Below are 17,820 nucleotides of genomic sequence, written 5' to 3' on the forward strand. Positions count from 1 at the left end.
ATCTAGAGGGGCATATCTTCACTGTTACCACATCTGTCTACTCTGAGGGAAGTAACGGAGCAAACCAAATCAACAAAGATTCTGAGAGAAGATATTTTTCTGATATTTCGGACCCCTGCTGAAGGGCTCGGTTTTGTGTTTTATACCAGTTCCTACATGGTGAGATTAACGCTTTGAATACGAAAGCAGTGCTGTAATTTTGGCAAAACACTCTTTCCACATAACTAAGCATGACAGACCCTTTGGTTTTGCAGAAAAGCACAGCTTCAATACTTTCCTGCAACTGTGTTCAGAAAATTGTGGAGACTATCTTTGCAGCATGCCACTGCACATTTTCTTATTTAATACTTTCTCCCATTGCTTACAAACAGAAAAGTAAGGTCGTTAAAACTAAGTCAATGCAGTTACATGTTTCTACTTTCACAACTGTTGTAGCGGGGTTGTCTTCTTCAGATTAACACTGACCTATTTTATGGAGCTTGCTTTATAAAATGTGCACAAGGGTCATAGTATCAGAAATGAAATCTTTGTTGTTGACTGTGAAGCAGAATAATATGAGTCAAACACATGCTGTGCAAGGAGGGTGTTCAGCTGTGCAGTCACTTCCCTGACTTCAGCATTACCTCAGAAGTGGGTGTCAGTATGTGCAAGTAGTGTAATGGTTTATAATGCTTCTTTTTAATTCCCTGCCCTCCTCCCACTGTATTTTTAATTCATTCTCCTTAATATCTTCTCACCAATAGGTTAATGATCCTGCTATGAGAGGAGGCAATCTTTTTCCAAACCAGCTGCCTGGAATGGATATGATAAAGCAGGACGGAGATGCAGCACGGGTAAGAAACTGCATACAGAGGCAACAGGACTATGAATATGCTGTGGGCTGGAATAGATACAGTATCTTTTTACTGACATACATTACCGGACAACAGTGATCAACGCGAGGGAGCTGCGCGCTGGTAGAGGGAGGGAGGGAGGGAGGGAGGGAGGGAGGGAGGGAGGGAGGGAGGGAGGGAGGGAGGGAGGGAGGGAGGGATGGGCGAGAGACGGACGAACGGCACAGATGGACAGCGGGGCTGAGCAGTGCGGGGCAGACGCCATCTAGCGGCTGGCGCCGCCTGTGCACCCGCTCCACCGTGGCCCCCAGGTCACAGGCCAGGTAAAGCTTTCTGCTGTCAGAAAAAAGGAATTTCAGTTATAGGGGACATTAGGAAGATTTGTCTGAAAAGTTACCAACATAAAATGAGGAATGGGAAAGTACTGAGGTGGAAGTAGCCATATGTGCGTATCATTGTATCCCTGTCTTTTTTGTATGTGTGTATTTAAAACTTCCCTTCTCACACCTTCGTGGTTCATATAAACATACAAGTGTCTGTCTCCAAAAGTGGGGGATCTGTGCATAGAGTCTTATTCTGCAACTATTTCCTGGTCACTTCAATGATTATTAAAATGATGCAGTATATTCGGCTCTAGCAAAGGCTGTCCTATACCAAGGTGTTACTACAGTACCATAGAATGGTTTGGGTTGTAAGGAACCTTAAATATAATCTTGTTCCAACCTCCTGCCATGGCCAGGGACACCTTCCATTACACTTGGTTGCTCAGAGCCCCATCCAAAATTAAACACTTTCAGGTATGGGGCATTTACAACTTCTCTGGACAACCTGTTGCAGTGTCTCACACTCTCACAGTAAATAATTTATTCCTAATAACTAATTTAAACTTACTCTCAGTTTAAAGCCATGCTCCCTTGTCCTGTCACTACAAGCCCATATGAAAAGTCCTTCTCCAGGTCTCTTGTGGGACCCTTTAGGTACGGGGAGGCTGATAGAAAGTGTCCTACCTAGTGAATCCCCCAACCAGTTAAATTTCATGTGCCTGACTGTCAGAGAAGAAAATACCAGGTACTGCTGAGGAAAGAAAGGAAATAAGGCTGTTGAGGCAGGTTTTAAATATGGTTGAAGAGAGAAGGAAATAAAGTGGATGTGACAGAAGGGGTACAAGAGCAGATGGAGAAGAAGTCACAGTACAGGTAGAAAGAAATGAGTGGCGTGATTTTAGCAGGGAATATCTGGGCTGTAAAGTTAAAGTAATGGAGTCAGTGCTGTGACAATAAGATGGACCGTAGCCATGCATGAGAGCAGTTTTATTTCACATGAAGAAAATTCAGTTATTAAAACCTTGAACTATTTTGTAAAGGCACACTGGATTGCACTTAGTGATTTTTCTTTTATTCTACTTATGTGTCTCTGACTGTCAACAAAAATGTAAATGGCTTATGTACATTATAAATATCTCTTACTAGACTTTGAACTGTAATAGAGATTAAATAGCTGCTTTTTTCATGTGACTGAGCAATAAACTATTCTACATAACTTTTTTTTAAGACAATTCAAACTGTGTAATTAGAAAACTAGGAAGGGAATTAATGTTCAGCTTTTGCAGGGCATAATTTTTTTTCAAGGTGCTGGTGTAGTGGAAGAGTTTATTTAATTTCTTTCTTAGAGATATTGTTTGCTAAATGTCCATCCTAGAAATGAGGATATCTTTGGATTTTCACTTTGGTTCACACTTTATCTTCAAAAACCAGGGTCCCTGAAGTGCCTCTCAACATGTTAGAAGGAGACATCAAAGTTTAGTTTGCCCATGTTAGTCAGGGCATGAGGGATGTGAGTACAGTGTCTCTGTGTTGGGACGAAGAAAGGAGAAGCCAGGATCAGGACTCACTCTGCTGCCTGTGTCTGGTCACCCCAAATAGCTCCAGCTGCACCAGCTGTGCTGGGAATAGTAGATTTGCAGAACATAGGATTTTACTTTCCTGAATTGCAGGATAGTTTTTGACGCTGATTTGTGAATAGAGATACATTTCTAGGCCTTGTGAGAATGCAGAGGAAAGTGTGAAGAAGTCCCAAGCATGGTGTAGACAACTTCCAGAAGGCAGCCTAGCAGCATGCACATGGACCAGTGAGAAAGCTGCCTACCACCAGCACTGTCCCTGAGCAAACAGGACCTTCCTTGTGCATGGCAGGAGGCTGCAAGCAAAGAGCCATTCTGCTGCCAGAACCATGGGATTCAAGTGAAAAGCAACCCTAGGGGAGAAGGAAAATGGGTTTTGGCTGGATTGGCTCTGACTTGACTGACCACAGCACCCCATGGGAGCAGGCACTTGCAAGGGGAGGAAGACAGAGAGGCACAGCTTGCAGCCACTGGAAGGGACAGTCTTAAAACAACTCTGAAAACCATATCCTCAGGGTTTTTTTAACTAATAACATACAAGGTAATGAACTCAGCTGAAACTAGTTTGTACTGTATTTTTGTAAAGACATTGCAAGGGTATTAAATGTGAGGTAAAGAGCATCTCTAGGGATCAGGAGCTGAAGCTGTTTTACTTCTTTATTCCCCTTTTTTTATTATGAATCTTGAATGGAAAAGTGAACCAAGGCAGTTGTTTCCTTTGAGGGTGATGCAGCAGTAACACATAAAGATTTTGCACAGATTCCAAGAATGAGACTTCTCTTAAACCCGATTGCCATGCCTTTAGTGGGAATTTACAAGAGGGAGATGATCCTGAATTGTTCTAATATCCATGATCATTGGAATTAATTAAGAACCTAAGAATGCAGTGAAATTAATCCCCTACTGATAACACGAGAATTAAATTGCAGGTCAGTTATATCTGAGTACACAAAGGGTAGTTTGACTTTATAAATTCCAATTCAATTTCAGGTTTAAATTATTCCATCAGTGTATGGTTGACAGTGGATTTTGCACTGCAGCATCTCAGATCTCATTGACCTATCCATCTTCACCATCCAAACAGGAAGAGTTCATTTGGTTTTCCTCAATTTCTCTTTCTTTTTTTTGTTTTTTTTTTTAGAAATACTGCTGACCCTGAAGGTGATTTAGTTGCTCCTTTCTTCAGCTGACTGGGCCTATGGCCCCAAATCCTTACCAGTTTGAAGAGCTGCGTCTGTTTGTCGTGTCCCAGCTGAGCTGCCAGCACTGGCGGCGACTGCCCGCTGCCAGACAGGACTCAGCCCTGCCTTCCCGAGGGGAGCCAGGTGGTTTTTGCCGAAGAGCAGCCTCTTCTTTAACAGTCTGAAGCTATCATACAGACAGTTGCTCAGTCTGTTCACTGCATTCACCTTAGTGCAACTTAGATCTCTCCTGCAAAGTAAATGTTGACAGGCAATTTTCATAAACCATGTCAGATTGAATGTATTTAAATGTATGTATTTAAGGAAAAACAACCATGCTCTTGTTCTGTTTCTGTTTAGTTCTAGAACTTGGGGGTTTTTTGCTTTGTTTTCCCTGGCTTACTCAGTCTGGTGCAAAGGATTCAGTTCTGTCTGAAAACTGGTGTTTTAGACTAAGGCCTGCATTTTGGGGCAGAGAGTAGGCATGGAAGAGGGCGTAGAAGCAACGTCTGGTACATATAGAGACTTCCAACAAGCGCGCTCCACTGACAGCAAGTCAGAGAAGATCAACTGATGCGGAAAACTATACAGACCAATTTTGAATGGGGTTAAAGTTGTAAAACAGATGAAAATTACCCTGTGAGAGGGCTGTTTATAAGGGGTGTTTTGGTTGGGTTTTGTGGTAGTGTTTATAATGCAAATCATAAGTCCAAACATACAAGGTGGTTACATTCTCATTTAATTAAATTCCTAATGATCATCATATCCTGATTTTTTTTTTAACTTGGCTCTCCTGACCTCTGTCATCTTCCTCTTCTTTCTAATAGAATATAAGAACAGGTTACTCCTAAACAGCAAAGTGCGATGGTAATGCATGTACTGATTATGGTAGTGGCAGAATTGGTGCATAATATCTAAGATACCTGCTTTAAAGCATGATAATTTCTGATTCCCATCCCCTTAGCTGGGAAAATAAGAATTCCTGTAATACCTATAGCAGATATCACTACAGACTTCACCACTGTCGTGTTTCCGATTATTTTAAAGCAGTGTGAACTACAAGGACGTTTTGTAAGGTACATTAAATCCAGTTTATATGTAAACAAGCAATAATTTAAGTTGAAAACTTAAGTGTTTTACTTGTATAATTTTTGTGAGATATACATGTTGTGAAGTTGATTCCAAATGAGGTACTTCAGTATTAAATTAGATATCTTCTTAGCCGTGTGTGTCTCCTGGAAAAGTGTTTTGTAAAGAATCACAATGCCTTGATTAGACCTAATTTGTAGGCTTGAGACTTCTTATTTTTTAAACCTTGTGATTCTGCTCATATCATTTAACTAACCTATATTATATGCAGCCACTGTAGGAACCAATTCTTGATTTTTGTACGTTTATATCCTTTCGTAACAAATCTTAGAAAAATTGTTACTAAGCAGGCCACTGTTAAGGCATGCTGGTTTTTTCCTTGCCCACTGTGTTGGAATAATCTTTTCCTATACTGACATCAGTTTCTGAGGACTTGAAATATTAAGAAATTGATGGGTTTGACCTCCGTTTTCTTTCTGCTGACTCCGAATTGTTGTGGTTTAGGAATGGTACTCCCTGATTTAGTGCTGAGACTCTCCAAACCACAAGCTGCTTCTACCCCTCCCAGACGGGCTGGAGAGGAGAATCTGAGGCACAAAAGGTAAAGATCACAGGTTGAGATAAGAACATTTTACTGGAAACAGCAATGAGATAAGAAACTAACAGTAACAGCAACAAACTAATGACAGAGGGTGCAAGAAAGAGGCAACGTTTCACCTAACCCCCCAACCCCCCCAAGAATAGACAGTACCTGACTGCTCCCTCCACCACACTACGCTGACCCAGAAGAGAGCCCATCGCCCTGGAAGAGATTCCCTGCCCCGGCAATGAGGTGAGGTGCTATAGGATAACCTCCAGGTCCTAGCCATGCCCTCTCCTGGCTACTTCAGAGATTAACCCTGCCCTGGCCAGAACCAGGACACTAAGCCACAAACTGGAACGGAAATTTTTTTGATGTCATGGTGTCTTACCAGCCTTGCCTTTTGGGAGTGAAAGGTTGTTCTGGTATTCATTGGGAGTTCAAATAAAATAGCACCTATTACATGTTACGGTTGAGGAAAATACGATAAAGGCTGTTCCTGTGTTTGTCCCTAAGGAGGGCAGTGTCACTGTTCTGGAGAAACAACATTTTTTCAGCTGTCACTGTTCTGCTACCAAACTCAAACAGAGTATTTAGGCAGTTGAACCATCATCTGATCTGCTGATGGGAAACCAAAGTAATCATCAGCCCTGAACTCCACAGCCTCATTACTACAACACTGGTGTTAAACTTGCATTATGTATGTGAAAAAAAATTACTTATATAAGAAGTGTATAAATTTGAAGAAATTAATTTCATGCACCACAAAGTGTAAATGTGTTTTGAAATAATTTTGTTTCTATTCCATTCTTTTTCAGTTTTTAACTGTAACCTCTGCAGATAGATTATTCTTTTTCACAGTGGACAAAATAGTTTAAATTTGTCCCATTTCACAACATACCTGCAAACGGTTATCTGTAGTGATTGTGATAATTCATCATCCATTGCCATTTTGAAAGAAAAGAGATTGTACCTATCACTATGGCTCCATTTGGGTTCATTGTGACTTTCATCATCTTCTAAGTAATGAAAAAGAAAAGTGAGTGAAGGTATCTTCTGATCATATTGATCACTATAGAAACAAAAAAGCCAAATCAATTCCCTTCATTATCAGTATTTTTCATCCTATATACAGTAAATTTGTTGGAGAAAGTACTTGGATTTTGTTTAACAGAACAATTAATCAGTGTTCTACTTACATTACTAAATGTGAATGGCGCATAATGTGAAAAATAAGCATATGTACATGGTCATATGACCTGTTTAAGTGTTCATGTAATGTGGTAAGTTTAAAAAGTGAAGTGAGCTGTTTTGCTACAAGGAATTAATTTGTACTCAATCCTTAAAATATCGTCCCACATCGGTATCCCTTTGGGCCTGTATTAATTAAAAGCAATGTTTTTGCAGTTTATACAATACATTTTTTAATCTTTGTTTAAAAGTGAAATTCATATGGGCTTAACAGATTAAATGGGTGGCACAGCTCCACTTGCAGAACCCAAAGATACACAATCAGTTTTGAAATGCAACTTAAGCCATTAATTGTTGGTGTGAATTTAAAAGTTTTCTAGTATTTGTATGGTAGTATGCTGCCTAAGAGCAAAAGCATTCTCTGCACAAAAGAAAATTTACTGTAGTGGCTTTGATTTTAATTAGAGTTTTCTCCCTGGTGTTTCTTTGTAGACTAAAACAAAATCTTTTAAGTTTCTTACTACAGGTAAAAGCTATGTGCAAGAACCTCAAAATGCTAAAATCTAGCATAATGCCTTAGATCTGTTTTTAAGTCTTGTATATTCCTACATAGCTGTCTGATGTATTATATTTGTATAGTGAATTGTGTACAATTTTGGAATAAGTGCATCATCACTTGATCTTTATGTTGTTCAATAGAGATGATGGACACGCTACTTCAACATTTACTGTCATTTAATTTTTTTTCCCTTTACGTCATTTGTGGGTTTTATTTGTACAGTTCATCATGAAGTTGCATCTGAGATGTGTGTATATGAAAAGATTATACAAGGGTAAAATTAAGCAATATATAAACTATGGTTCTTCAGGAGAAAGCTTACAGTGTTTCAGGTTGTGATTTATTTTCAAAATGGAGTTGACTCTGAACATCACTTTGTTCACCTGCATTGATGTTTGTATTTCTAGTGTTAGCAGTTTATGCAAAGGTAGATATATTCAGAGAAATTTTAAATACATTTATGCAAGTTAATATTGCTTTGCTGATGCTATTTGCTTATTTGATGTTAAATAATGCTATTGTAAATAAAGAATTCTGTTGTTATTGCATCATTTAATAAATTTTAATGCCTTCGGGTTTTACATGGCATTAGAGATTTCAGCATGTTTCTGTTGTGTCTTCATTTGTTCACAGAAGGGTATAAGGTGTAGCACTAAAGCCCTGGAGAAGGAATATGGATTGGTAGGTTTTAAAAAGGCAGCAGTCTTTGTTGAAGGCTTTTTTTTATTCTAGATAGTTGTTACTTGCAAATCCTTTCATCTTTATAATGCTACATTAACTGAAAATGTTCATCTTGTGGCTTAATGTGAGAACAGTTCATTATGAATACTTTTTTGTATCAGTCAGGATGAAATGAGTGTCTTTCACAATGGTGTCAGCAGAGGCAGACCTCAAATGATGTGAAGTAGGGCTGAATAAAGTTATGTACTCGTTCTCCTTGGTATGCCAAGTGATGAATTTGCGACAGCTGAAAAGGTTTGATTGGTCAATTAAAAAAAAATAAAATTAACCACAAGAATTCATTATCAGAATGATCTTATGCTGTCTCTAGGGAAATGTATGAGACAGAAAATTTATTTATATTTAAAATTTTAGAAGCTGAAGTTATTTTAAAGACCTTCAAATACTGGTAAACTTTTACCATTGCTGCCAAAACAAAGCTTATCCTGCAGTTCTCTTGGCTTCAGCAAAATTATGGTGGTCCTTAGATATGAGGAAAATAACACCACATTAAGGAAAGCAGAGAAGGAGGATGTTTCTTCCCAGTGTGAGGCCAGAAGCAAGCAGAGAAAACATCTGTCTAGTAAAAGGCAAAATGTTTCCATTTGGAGCCTTGCCTTTAGACATAATTATAATTTATTAATATTCAAAGAAGACAAACCAGTTTTAGCTGGGACTCCTGGCAGCAAAATATTACTAGCTAATAATTACCTCTGATGTAACTGACTTTATGAAAGAGAAATGCTGCCTTTGCTTTCTCAATCAGGCTTTGTCGAGACCAGTGCATGTGAGATATGAACAAGTTCTTCTAATCTGACATCATGACAAAAGAGACAAAAAGTGACACTGCCATTTGAAGGTCCTTTTCACAGTAAACCATACAATGAGTCTTGCAGGCTAGACTTTTCACAGGGACAGAACAGGGATGCCCGGACGTTTTGAGTTATTCCCCAGCTTGTTGGTCACTGCTTATGGTTCTCCATGTGTTGTTCCCAGTATAAAAGGAGGGCTGTCACCATGTGCTTAGGCTCAGGTCATGACAAGGAAATAGAGGGCCAATGGTATCTGCCCTCTGCCTTGATTCTTGAACTATGAAGTGTGGAGATAGAGATGCCAAGCACCTGAGGGCCTCTTGGCAAAACTCACACCCTATCCCCTGAAACAGTAATCACAATGAAACCTTCATGATAAATTAGTTCTTGTACTTAAGAAAGTGGAATCCAGAGCAGCCTTGAGTGTTTCTGTTGGCCTTGTGCATGTAATGGGTAAATATGACTTGCATCATCTTACCTTTCTTAAATCCCTGCTGGGACTTCAACTAAGGGTTGTCTGTAGGCTCCAGCAGTATGTGGGGGCTGCTGAATCCCAGCTTCTAATGCAGGTCGGTCCAGAGTCCCACTAAGAGTTCCTATGCTAACCGACCAAAAGAGGGAATGACCAAAACTGATGAAGTCCTTAGGAGAGGTAGGTCAGGCAAGGTCCAAGCTGGAATTACAGTGTGAATGAACCTGTATGAATGGTGGTCCTTCAGAGCTGGACAGTGATGTCTGCACCACTTGAGGACAGGCTCTTGGGAGACCTCTCAGCTGCAAGAGAAACCACACCAGCAGTTAACAACTCAGGTGATGTGATGGACCCATTAATCCTTCCCTGACTTAGTTCCAGTCTGAGCCTCCTTTGTTACTGCTGCTAATGACTCCAACCTCAGCCAGCATGGTCTGCTTAAGCTAGATGCTGTGACCATGAGAGACCTCTCGTGTATCTTGTCTTCCCTTCAGTCTCTCATTCTGCATACTTACCTTGGGGGTGAAAAAGCAGACTTGATTACACTGAAGGATTTCAGCTTAAGGAGCACCTTGGAGTCCAGAGGATCTAAGATAACCCAGTTTCAGTGGGTTGTATTTTTCAGTTGGTACGAGAAGGCCACCAAAAGAAAACCAGAAGTTTGAGAGACTCTCAAAGATCAAGTAGAGGATCTTAAAGAACAGTTAGAGAAACACTTGATGGTGGCTAAAATAGAATGTGGCTTAACTTCTGCCTGAAAGGGTGAAATCTGGCCATTGTACTCTTGAGTATGACCAGAACGTGGAGGGACGTGTGAGTGCTCATGTTTGGTGCATCCAGCTGCATCAGCCAGCAAATAAAGGATTTGTAAAGCAGCTGCAAGGGCTGGGATGAGGTACGGGGCATGCAGAAGGGCTGTACCCATATGCAGGGTATCCATGAACCTATGTGTGCTTGTGAACCTAGAGAGGGGAGCAGAGTGTGCTTTCACCTCTGAACATAGACCTTTACCAGTTAGATGAGAGGCGGGGATTCAGCTGTGTTTATGTCTTATGTGGGTACCACGAGTGAACGCTGTTGAGGACAGTGCCTTGTCCTCGTCCGTCTGTGTGACAGAACGTGTCAGTGTCCTCTCTATGTTCGTCCTGCATCTGTGTGTCTATGGCATTTGTGCTGTGCTCTTCTCCTGGGTGAACCTGCAAACCATGCCTGGTGTCGTTAGACAAATGCATACCATACTGCTTGCACACAAGGAAGGGTGTCCAGGACAACCCAGAGTCAGCCAGTAAGATTGTCAATGGCACAAGGATTGTGTCATGGTTTAGGAATGATACTTCCCAATTTAGTGCCCCCACCAAGACTCTCAAACCATGCACCACTCTCTCTAACTCCCCACCCTGTTTTCCCTTGCCGCTCCCTACCTGTCTCGGTTTGAGGGGAAAAACCAAAATGTTTTACCCACAAGCAGGGGAGGGGCCTCCTCCACAATAATCACACCACTCTTTATCAAATTTAAGAAAAGGAATTTTAATACAAGAAGGATAACTGCTATATATATATATATATATATGTAAACAGACTAGTGCAACCCACTTCCCCAACACCATAAGAGAAAAAAAAACAACAACAAAACCCAGCAGGTTTTCCTCCGGGAGAAAAGGTTATACTTAAGTGTCCTTGTCACAGCCTGGCTGGCTGCAGAGTGAGTTTCAGTCCCTCTCCAGCGAAACAGACGAGCAGTGGGCTTTCAGATGGACTCAGTCTCTTCCCCCTGTGTTCCCCGTCCAAGAAGCAGAAAGGTACGAGCAACCAGCAGCAAATCCAAGGCAGGCAGCAGCACGGCAGGAAAAGGTGGTCCGAAGTAGGCAGCGGCAAGACAGCCAGGGAAAAACCCCAGCAGTAACCAGCAGGGCAGCCTGCCTCCTTGGAGTCCCCACTCCCCCCTTCCGCCGAGCCAAGACTGAGCAGAATATCCAAAAAAAAAAAAACCAAAAGAGACAAACCTGCCCCCACCCCAGCGATCACAGTTAACTGCTTCTTTTGTTAACCGCTGGCCTGGGCAGTTAAGTGGCAGGGAAGAGAATTTACATAATAATCCCAAACTACAACATTATCCACCCCTAAATTCTCTTCCATGCCGATACTCTACATTAAACTTAAATTTTCTTTCAAATAATTAAGTGTTTACAAATACAGTAATATGAGTCGTTTACCCAGAGATAAGTTCCCCTTGAGGTATACATCGTGTCTCTCCATCTTCCTGCATCACCCACCAGGTGGAACCAGATCCTTGAGCAAAGACAACCCCACGAATGGGTTTGCCTTTGCCTGAGGCAGGGTTGATCCAGACTGTTTTCCCTAGCATACCTCTCAGGTGTATTACAGGGACTTTGTCTCCATCTACAGTGTGAAGGGGTTCTGATTGGGCAGGGCCGGCTCGATTGACAGAGCCTCTAGTGTTGACTAGCCATGTAGCCTTTGCTAAGTGTTGATCCCAGTGTTTGAAAGTCCCTCCACCCAACGCCTTCAAAGTGGTTTTCAACAGTCCATTACACCGCTCAACTTTCCCGGCAGCTGGTGCATGGTAGGGGATATGATACACCCACTCAATGCCATGTTCTCTCGCCCAGGTAGCAACTAAGCTGTTTTTGAAATGAGTTCCATTATCTGACTCAATTCGTTCTGGGGTGCCATGTCGCCACAGCACTTGTTTTTCCAGGCCTAGGATGGTGTTCCGAGCAGTGGCGTGAGGCACTGGGTGTGTCTCCAGCCACCCTGTGGTTGCTTCCACCATGGTGAGCACATAGCGCTTGCCTTGGCGGGTCTGTGGCAGTGTGATGTAGTCAACCTGCCAGGCCTCCCCGTACTTATACTTATCCCAGCGCCCACCATACCACAGGGGCTTCACTCTCTTAGCCTGCTTAATGGCAGCACATGTCTCGCAGTCGTGGATAACCTGAGAGATAATGTCCATGGTTAAATCCACCCCTCGGTCTCGTGCCCATTTATAAGTGGCATCTCTGCCCTGATGGCCCGAGGCATCATGGGCCCATCGAGCCAAGAACAGCTCTCCCTTGTGCTGCCAGTCCAGATCTGTCTGTGATACTTTCACTTGCGCAGCTCGGTCTGCCTGTTGGTTGTTGAGATGTTCCTCATTGGCCCGATTTTTGGGCACGTGTGCGTCTACGTGGCGGACTCTCACAATCAGCTTCTCTACTCGGGTGGCAATATCTTGCCATATATCGGCAGCCCAGATGGGTTTCCCTCTGCGTTTCCAATTGGTTTTCTTCCATCGGTCTAACCATCCCCAGAGAGCATTGGCCACCATCCATGAGTCGGTGTAGAGGTAAAGCTTTGGCCATTTCTCTCGTTCAGCAATGTCCAGGGCCAACTGCACGGCTTTAAGCTCTGCAAACTGACTCGACCCACCTTCTCCTTCAGTAGCTTCTGCAACTTGTCGTGTGGGACTCCATACAGCTGCTTTCCATTTGCGATTAGTCCCTACAATGCGACAGGAGCCATCGGTGAAGAGGGCGTAGCGTATTTCCTCTTTTGGCAATTGATTGTATGGTGGAGCTTCTTCCGCACGTGTCACCTGCTCTTCCTCTTCATCTGCTAGACCAAAATTTTCACCTTCAGGCCAGTTTGTGATGATTTCCAGGATCCCAGGGCGATTTGATTTTCCTATACGGGCGCGCTGCGTAATCAGGGCAATCCACTTGCTCCAGGTAGCATCAGTGGCGTGATGTGTAGAGGCAGCCTGTCCTGACAACATCCACTTCAGCACTGGTAGTCGAGGTGCCAGAAACAGCTGTGCTTCTGTGCCAATCACCTCTGAGGCGGCTTGAACTCCTTCATAGGCGGCTAGGATCTCTTTCTCTGTGGGGGTATAGTTGGCTTCAGATCCTCTGTAGCCTCGGCTCCAGAATCCAAGTGGTCGGCCTCGAGTCTCACCAGGCACCTTCTGCCAAAGGCTCCAAGACAGGCCATTATTCCCGGCAGCGGAGTAGAGCATGTTCTGTATGTCTGGTCCTGTCCTGACTGGTCCAAGGGCTACAGCCTGAGCAATCTCATGCTTAATCTGGTCAAAGGCTTGTTGCTGCTCAGGGCCCCAGTGGAAATCATTCTTCTTACGGGTTACCAAGTAGAGAGGGCTTACGATCTGACTGTATGCTGGGATATGCATCCTCCAGAACCCTATGGCACCCAGGAAGGCTTGTGTTTCCTTTTTGCTGGTGGGTGGAGACATTGCTGTGATCTTATTGATGACTTCTGTTGGAATCTGACGGCGTCCATCCTGCCACTTCACTCCCAGGAACTGGATCTCTTGGGCTGGTCCCTTAACCTTACTCCGTTTGATGGCAAAGCCAGCTCCCAAAAGGATCTGGATGATTTTCTCTCCTTTCTGAAAAACCTCTTCTGCTGTGTCCCCCCACACAATGATGTCATCAATGTATTGCAGGTGTTCTGGAGCCTCACCCTTCTCCAGTGCAGTCTGGATCAGTCCATGACAGATGGTGGGACTGTGTTTCCACCCCTGGGGTAGTCGGTTCCAGGTGTACTGCACGCCCCTCCAGGTAAAAGCAAACTGTGGCCTGCACTCTGGTGCCAGAGGAATGGAGAAGAACGCATTAGCAATGTCAATAGTGGCATACCACTTTGCTGCCCTGGACTCCAGTTCATACTGGAGCTCCAGCATGTCCGGCACAGCGGCACTCAGCGGTGGGGTAACTTCATTCAAGCCACGATAGTCCACAGTCAATCTCCATTCTCCATCAGACTTATGCACAGGCCAGATGGGGCTGTTGAAGGGTGAGTGGGTTTTGCTGACCACCCCTTGGCTCTCCAGTTCACGGATCATCTTATGGATGGGGATCACAGCATCACGGTTCGTTCGGTATTGCCGACGGTGCACTGTCGTGGTGGCAATTGGCACTTGCTGTTCCTCAACTTTCAACAGTCCAACAGCAGAAGGACTTTCTGAGAGACCTGGCAATGAGTTCAATTGTTCAATCCCTTCTGTCTGTACAGTGGCTATTCCAAAAGCCCATCTATGCCCCTTTGGGTCCTTAAAATATCCATTCCTGAGGTAGTCAATGCCCAGGATACATGGGGCGGCTGGACCAGTCACAATGGGGTGTTTCTGCCAATCTCTCCCTGTCAAGCTCACTTCAGCTTCTAGCACAGTCAACTCTTGAGATCCCCCTGTCACCCCAGAAATAGAAATAGTTTCTGAGCCCACATGTCCTGATGGCATTAATGTGCATTGAGCGCCAGTATCAACCAAAGCCTTATACTTTTGTGGGTCTGATGTACCAGGCCATCGAATCCACACAGTCCAATAGACACGGTTGTCCCGTGCCTCTACCTGGCTAGAGGCAGGGCCCCTCTAACACTGATCCTGGTCATAGCGGTCAGGACCTTTTCTCGATGAGTACACCTGGGAGGTGCCCTCCTGTGGGTCAGATTCTTGCCCGTGGGAAACTGGGACTGCACTTACTCTCACTGACCTTCTTCCATTCTCCTTCAGTTCTTGTACTCGGGCTGCAAGGGCACGGGTGGGTTTCCCATCCCACCGTCCCATGTCTTCTCCATGTTTGGCCAGGAAGTACCACATCTCAGTTCGTGAGGTCTGTCCACTTCCTCTGGCTGGGGGGCGTCTGGCTCTGACTTCAGAGGTTCTCATTCGCACTGGTGCCACTTGGAGACTTTCCCTAATTTCCTCTCTGATCGCTTTTACCTCTGCAGGCAGCGTCTTGAGACTCTCAACCAATGTCTCTACAGCAGAAATACGGGCCTGCATTGGGCTGTGGGTCATGCTTTCATATATCCGGAGCTTATTTGCTACTGCGCCCACTGTTTCATGGTTCTCTTCCCTATACATGGATGCCAGGAAATCGGTGTATTCAGCTGGCCCCGAGCGTGAAAGGTCCCACCACATATGTGGTGTGCATCTGACCTTGTCAGGGTCATTATTGGCTTGCCCACCTCTTCCAAAAAGCACGTCCATCATTGCCATCTCCCTCAGACGTAAAATTCCTTCTTCCATTGTCTTCCAAGTCTTCCTAATATGATGTTCCTGCAGGATTTCTCTATAAACAAACTTCTCTCTTACACTCGTTAGAAGTCGTGCCCAGAGTGAAAGGGGCTTTGATTCCCTCACGAACACCTGTTCAATAGCCACGTCCTGGGCCAGAGCCCCCAAAAACCTGGCTTCAGCACCATCCAGTTGTAAGGTTTCACCCATAAGGTCCCAAACTCGGATCAACCAAGTCAGGATGGGCTCACCCGGGTGTCGAGCAATGTCTTTCCGCAAACTACGGAGATTATCAAATGACAATGACTCAGTGATGATCTCAGGCTCTGGGTCTGCTTGCTGTGGAGGTGCAGCAGCCCCCTCATCGTCTGCTGGATGGTCTAATTTGGTCTTATATTTCCTTTTCTGAATAGGGGCAACTTCCATAGGCTTGGCCTGTCCTCCTGGTTTAGCCTCATCCTTTTCTCCCTTCACTGTGGCATCAGGGGTTTTATTCTCTCGCTTTTCCCCCTTCACTGGGCTAGGTTTCTGAATGCATTCTGGAAAAACCCTGGCCCTACCTTCAAACATTCTGTAAGCTGCAGGGATACAACCCTGCAGAAAAACCATAAAGAGCAAGATATCTCTGGCATCCAGGGAGAATTTAAACATCTCAAAAGCTGTTGTAGCAGACTTGAATGGGGAATGGACAAAGGGTTGGGAGAAGAGATTCCCCTTTGTTCCTTCCCAAGGGTCCGTACTATTATCACTGAATCCCCAGAGGTAGCAGCTTAGGTTGCGGCAGGAAAACAGCCTGGAGAGCACCACCCACATGACATCCAAAGGCATCGAATTCATGGCACCATAAATCCAGAGTAAGAACTCAATAATAATTGCGGCTATTTGAGTTTTGCTCATTGATTTGTTGATAAGACTTAAACCTGCCTCTCCTTTTGGCATGAATTTGTACCAACAAAAAGCCAATATATTATACAGGATGGTCCTGATGAACCCTAAGCTCAAGACCCACATGGTGCCACAAAATAGCAGTTATCCTTCTTTGTTTACAAGCCCCACGTTGGGCGCCAAGAAATGTCTCGGTTTGAGGGGAAAAACCAAAATGTTTTACCCACAAGCAGGGGAGGGGCCTCCTCCACAATAATCACACCACTCTTTATCAAATTTAAGAAAAGGAATTTTAATACAAGAAGGATAACTGCTATATATATATATATATATATATGTAAACAGACTAGTGCAACCCACTTCCCCAACACCATAAGAGAAAAAAAAACAACAACAAAACCCAGCAGGTTTTCCTCCGGGAGAAAAGGTTATACTTAAGTGTCCTTGTCACAGCCTGGCTGGCTGCAGAGTGAGTTTCAGTCCCTCTCCAGCGAAACAGACGAGCAGTGGGCTTTCAGATGGACTCAGTCTCTTCCCCCTGTGTTCCCCGTCCAAGAAGCAGAGAGGTACGAGCAACCAGCAGCAAATCCAAGGCAGGCAGCAGCACGGCAGGAAAAGGTGGTCCGAAGTAGGCAGCGGCAAGACAGCCAGGGAAAAACCCCAGCAGTAACCAGCAGGGCAGCCTGCCTCCTTGGAGTCCCCACTCCCCCCTTCCGCCGAGCCAAGACTGAGCAGAATATCCAAAAAAAAAAAAAAAACAAAAGAGACAAACCTGCCCCCACCCCAGCGATCACAGTTAACTGCTTCTTTTGTTAACCGCTGGCCTGGGCAGTTAAGTGGCAGGGGAGAGAATTTACATAATAATCCCAAACTACAACACTACCGCAGTGGGATCGAGGGGAGAATTGGAGGCACAGAAGGCAAAGATCATGGGTTGAGATAACAACAGTTTACTGGAAAAACAATGAGATGAGAAAATAGACAGTAACAACAAGAATACTAATGTCAGGGTCCAAAACAAATAGATCTTTACAGAAAAAAAAAACCAGCCTGATACAGACAACAGCAGATGGCTCCCTCCACTACATTTCCTTGACCAGAAGGAATCCTTCCTCCTAGAAGAGAGTTCCTTTCCCCTGCCTCTGTCAATGACATGAGGTGATATAGAATCAATTCCACGTACTAGTTATGCCCCCTCTTGGCTAATGCAAAAATTAACCCTGTCCTGGCCAGAATTAGAACATTATCCACCCCTCATTCTATACCATAAACATCATGCCCAGATCTTACATGTTCCAACTATATGAATGTGTATATATAGTGCCAAAAAAGACTTGTGATTTAACCCCAGTCAACAGCCAAGCCCCCACACAGCCGCTTGCTCACTTCACCACCAGCAAGATTGAGGAGCAAATCAGAAAGGTAAAAGCTGGGAAACCTGTGAGTTGAGATAAAGTCACCTTAATAGGGAAAGAAAAAGCTGCACACACAAGCAAAGAAAAAAAAAAGGAATTCACTGCTTCCCATAGGCAAGCAGGTGTTCAGCCACACCCCATGAGAG

At 43.9% G+C, this 17,820-nt stretch overlaps 1 protein-coding gene across 8 annotated transcripts in view; it reads left to right on the plus strand.

The window, feature by feature from the left end:
* NCOA2 (nuclear receptor coactivator 2) overlaps nucleotides 1-7,933 on the plus strand; it is a 187,722-nt gene extending 179,789 nt beyond the window's left edge. For all 8 annotated transcript variants that reach the window (XM_071554372.1, XM_071554368.1, XM_071554367.1 and 5 more), the window contains 2 exons: nucleotides 744-833; nucleotides 3,875-7,933. In XM_071554372.1, coding sequence (XP_071410473.1) covers nucleotides 744-833; nucleotides 3,875-3,886 — 102 coding nt within the window. In that variant the 3' untranslated portion in view covers nucleotides 3,887-7,933. The remainder of the gene's footprint in view (nucleotides 1-743; nucleotides 834-3,874) is intronic.
* The last annotated feature ends 9,887 nt before the right edge of the window (nucleotides 7,934-17,820 follow it).

The sequence above is a fragment of the Pithys albifrons genome, chromosome 4 (assembly GCF_047495875.1).
Source record: "Pithys albifrons albifrons isolate INPA30051 chromosome 4, PitAlb_v1, whole genome shotgun sequence".
Classification (NCBI taxonomy): Eukaryota; Metazoa; Chordata; class Aves; order Passeriformes; family Thamnophilidae; genus Pithys; species Pithys albifrons.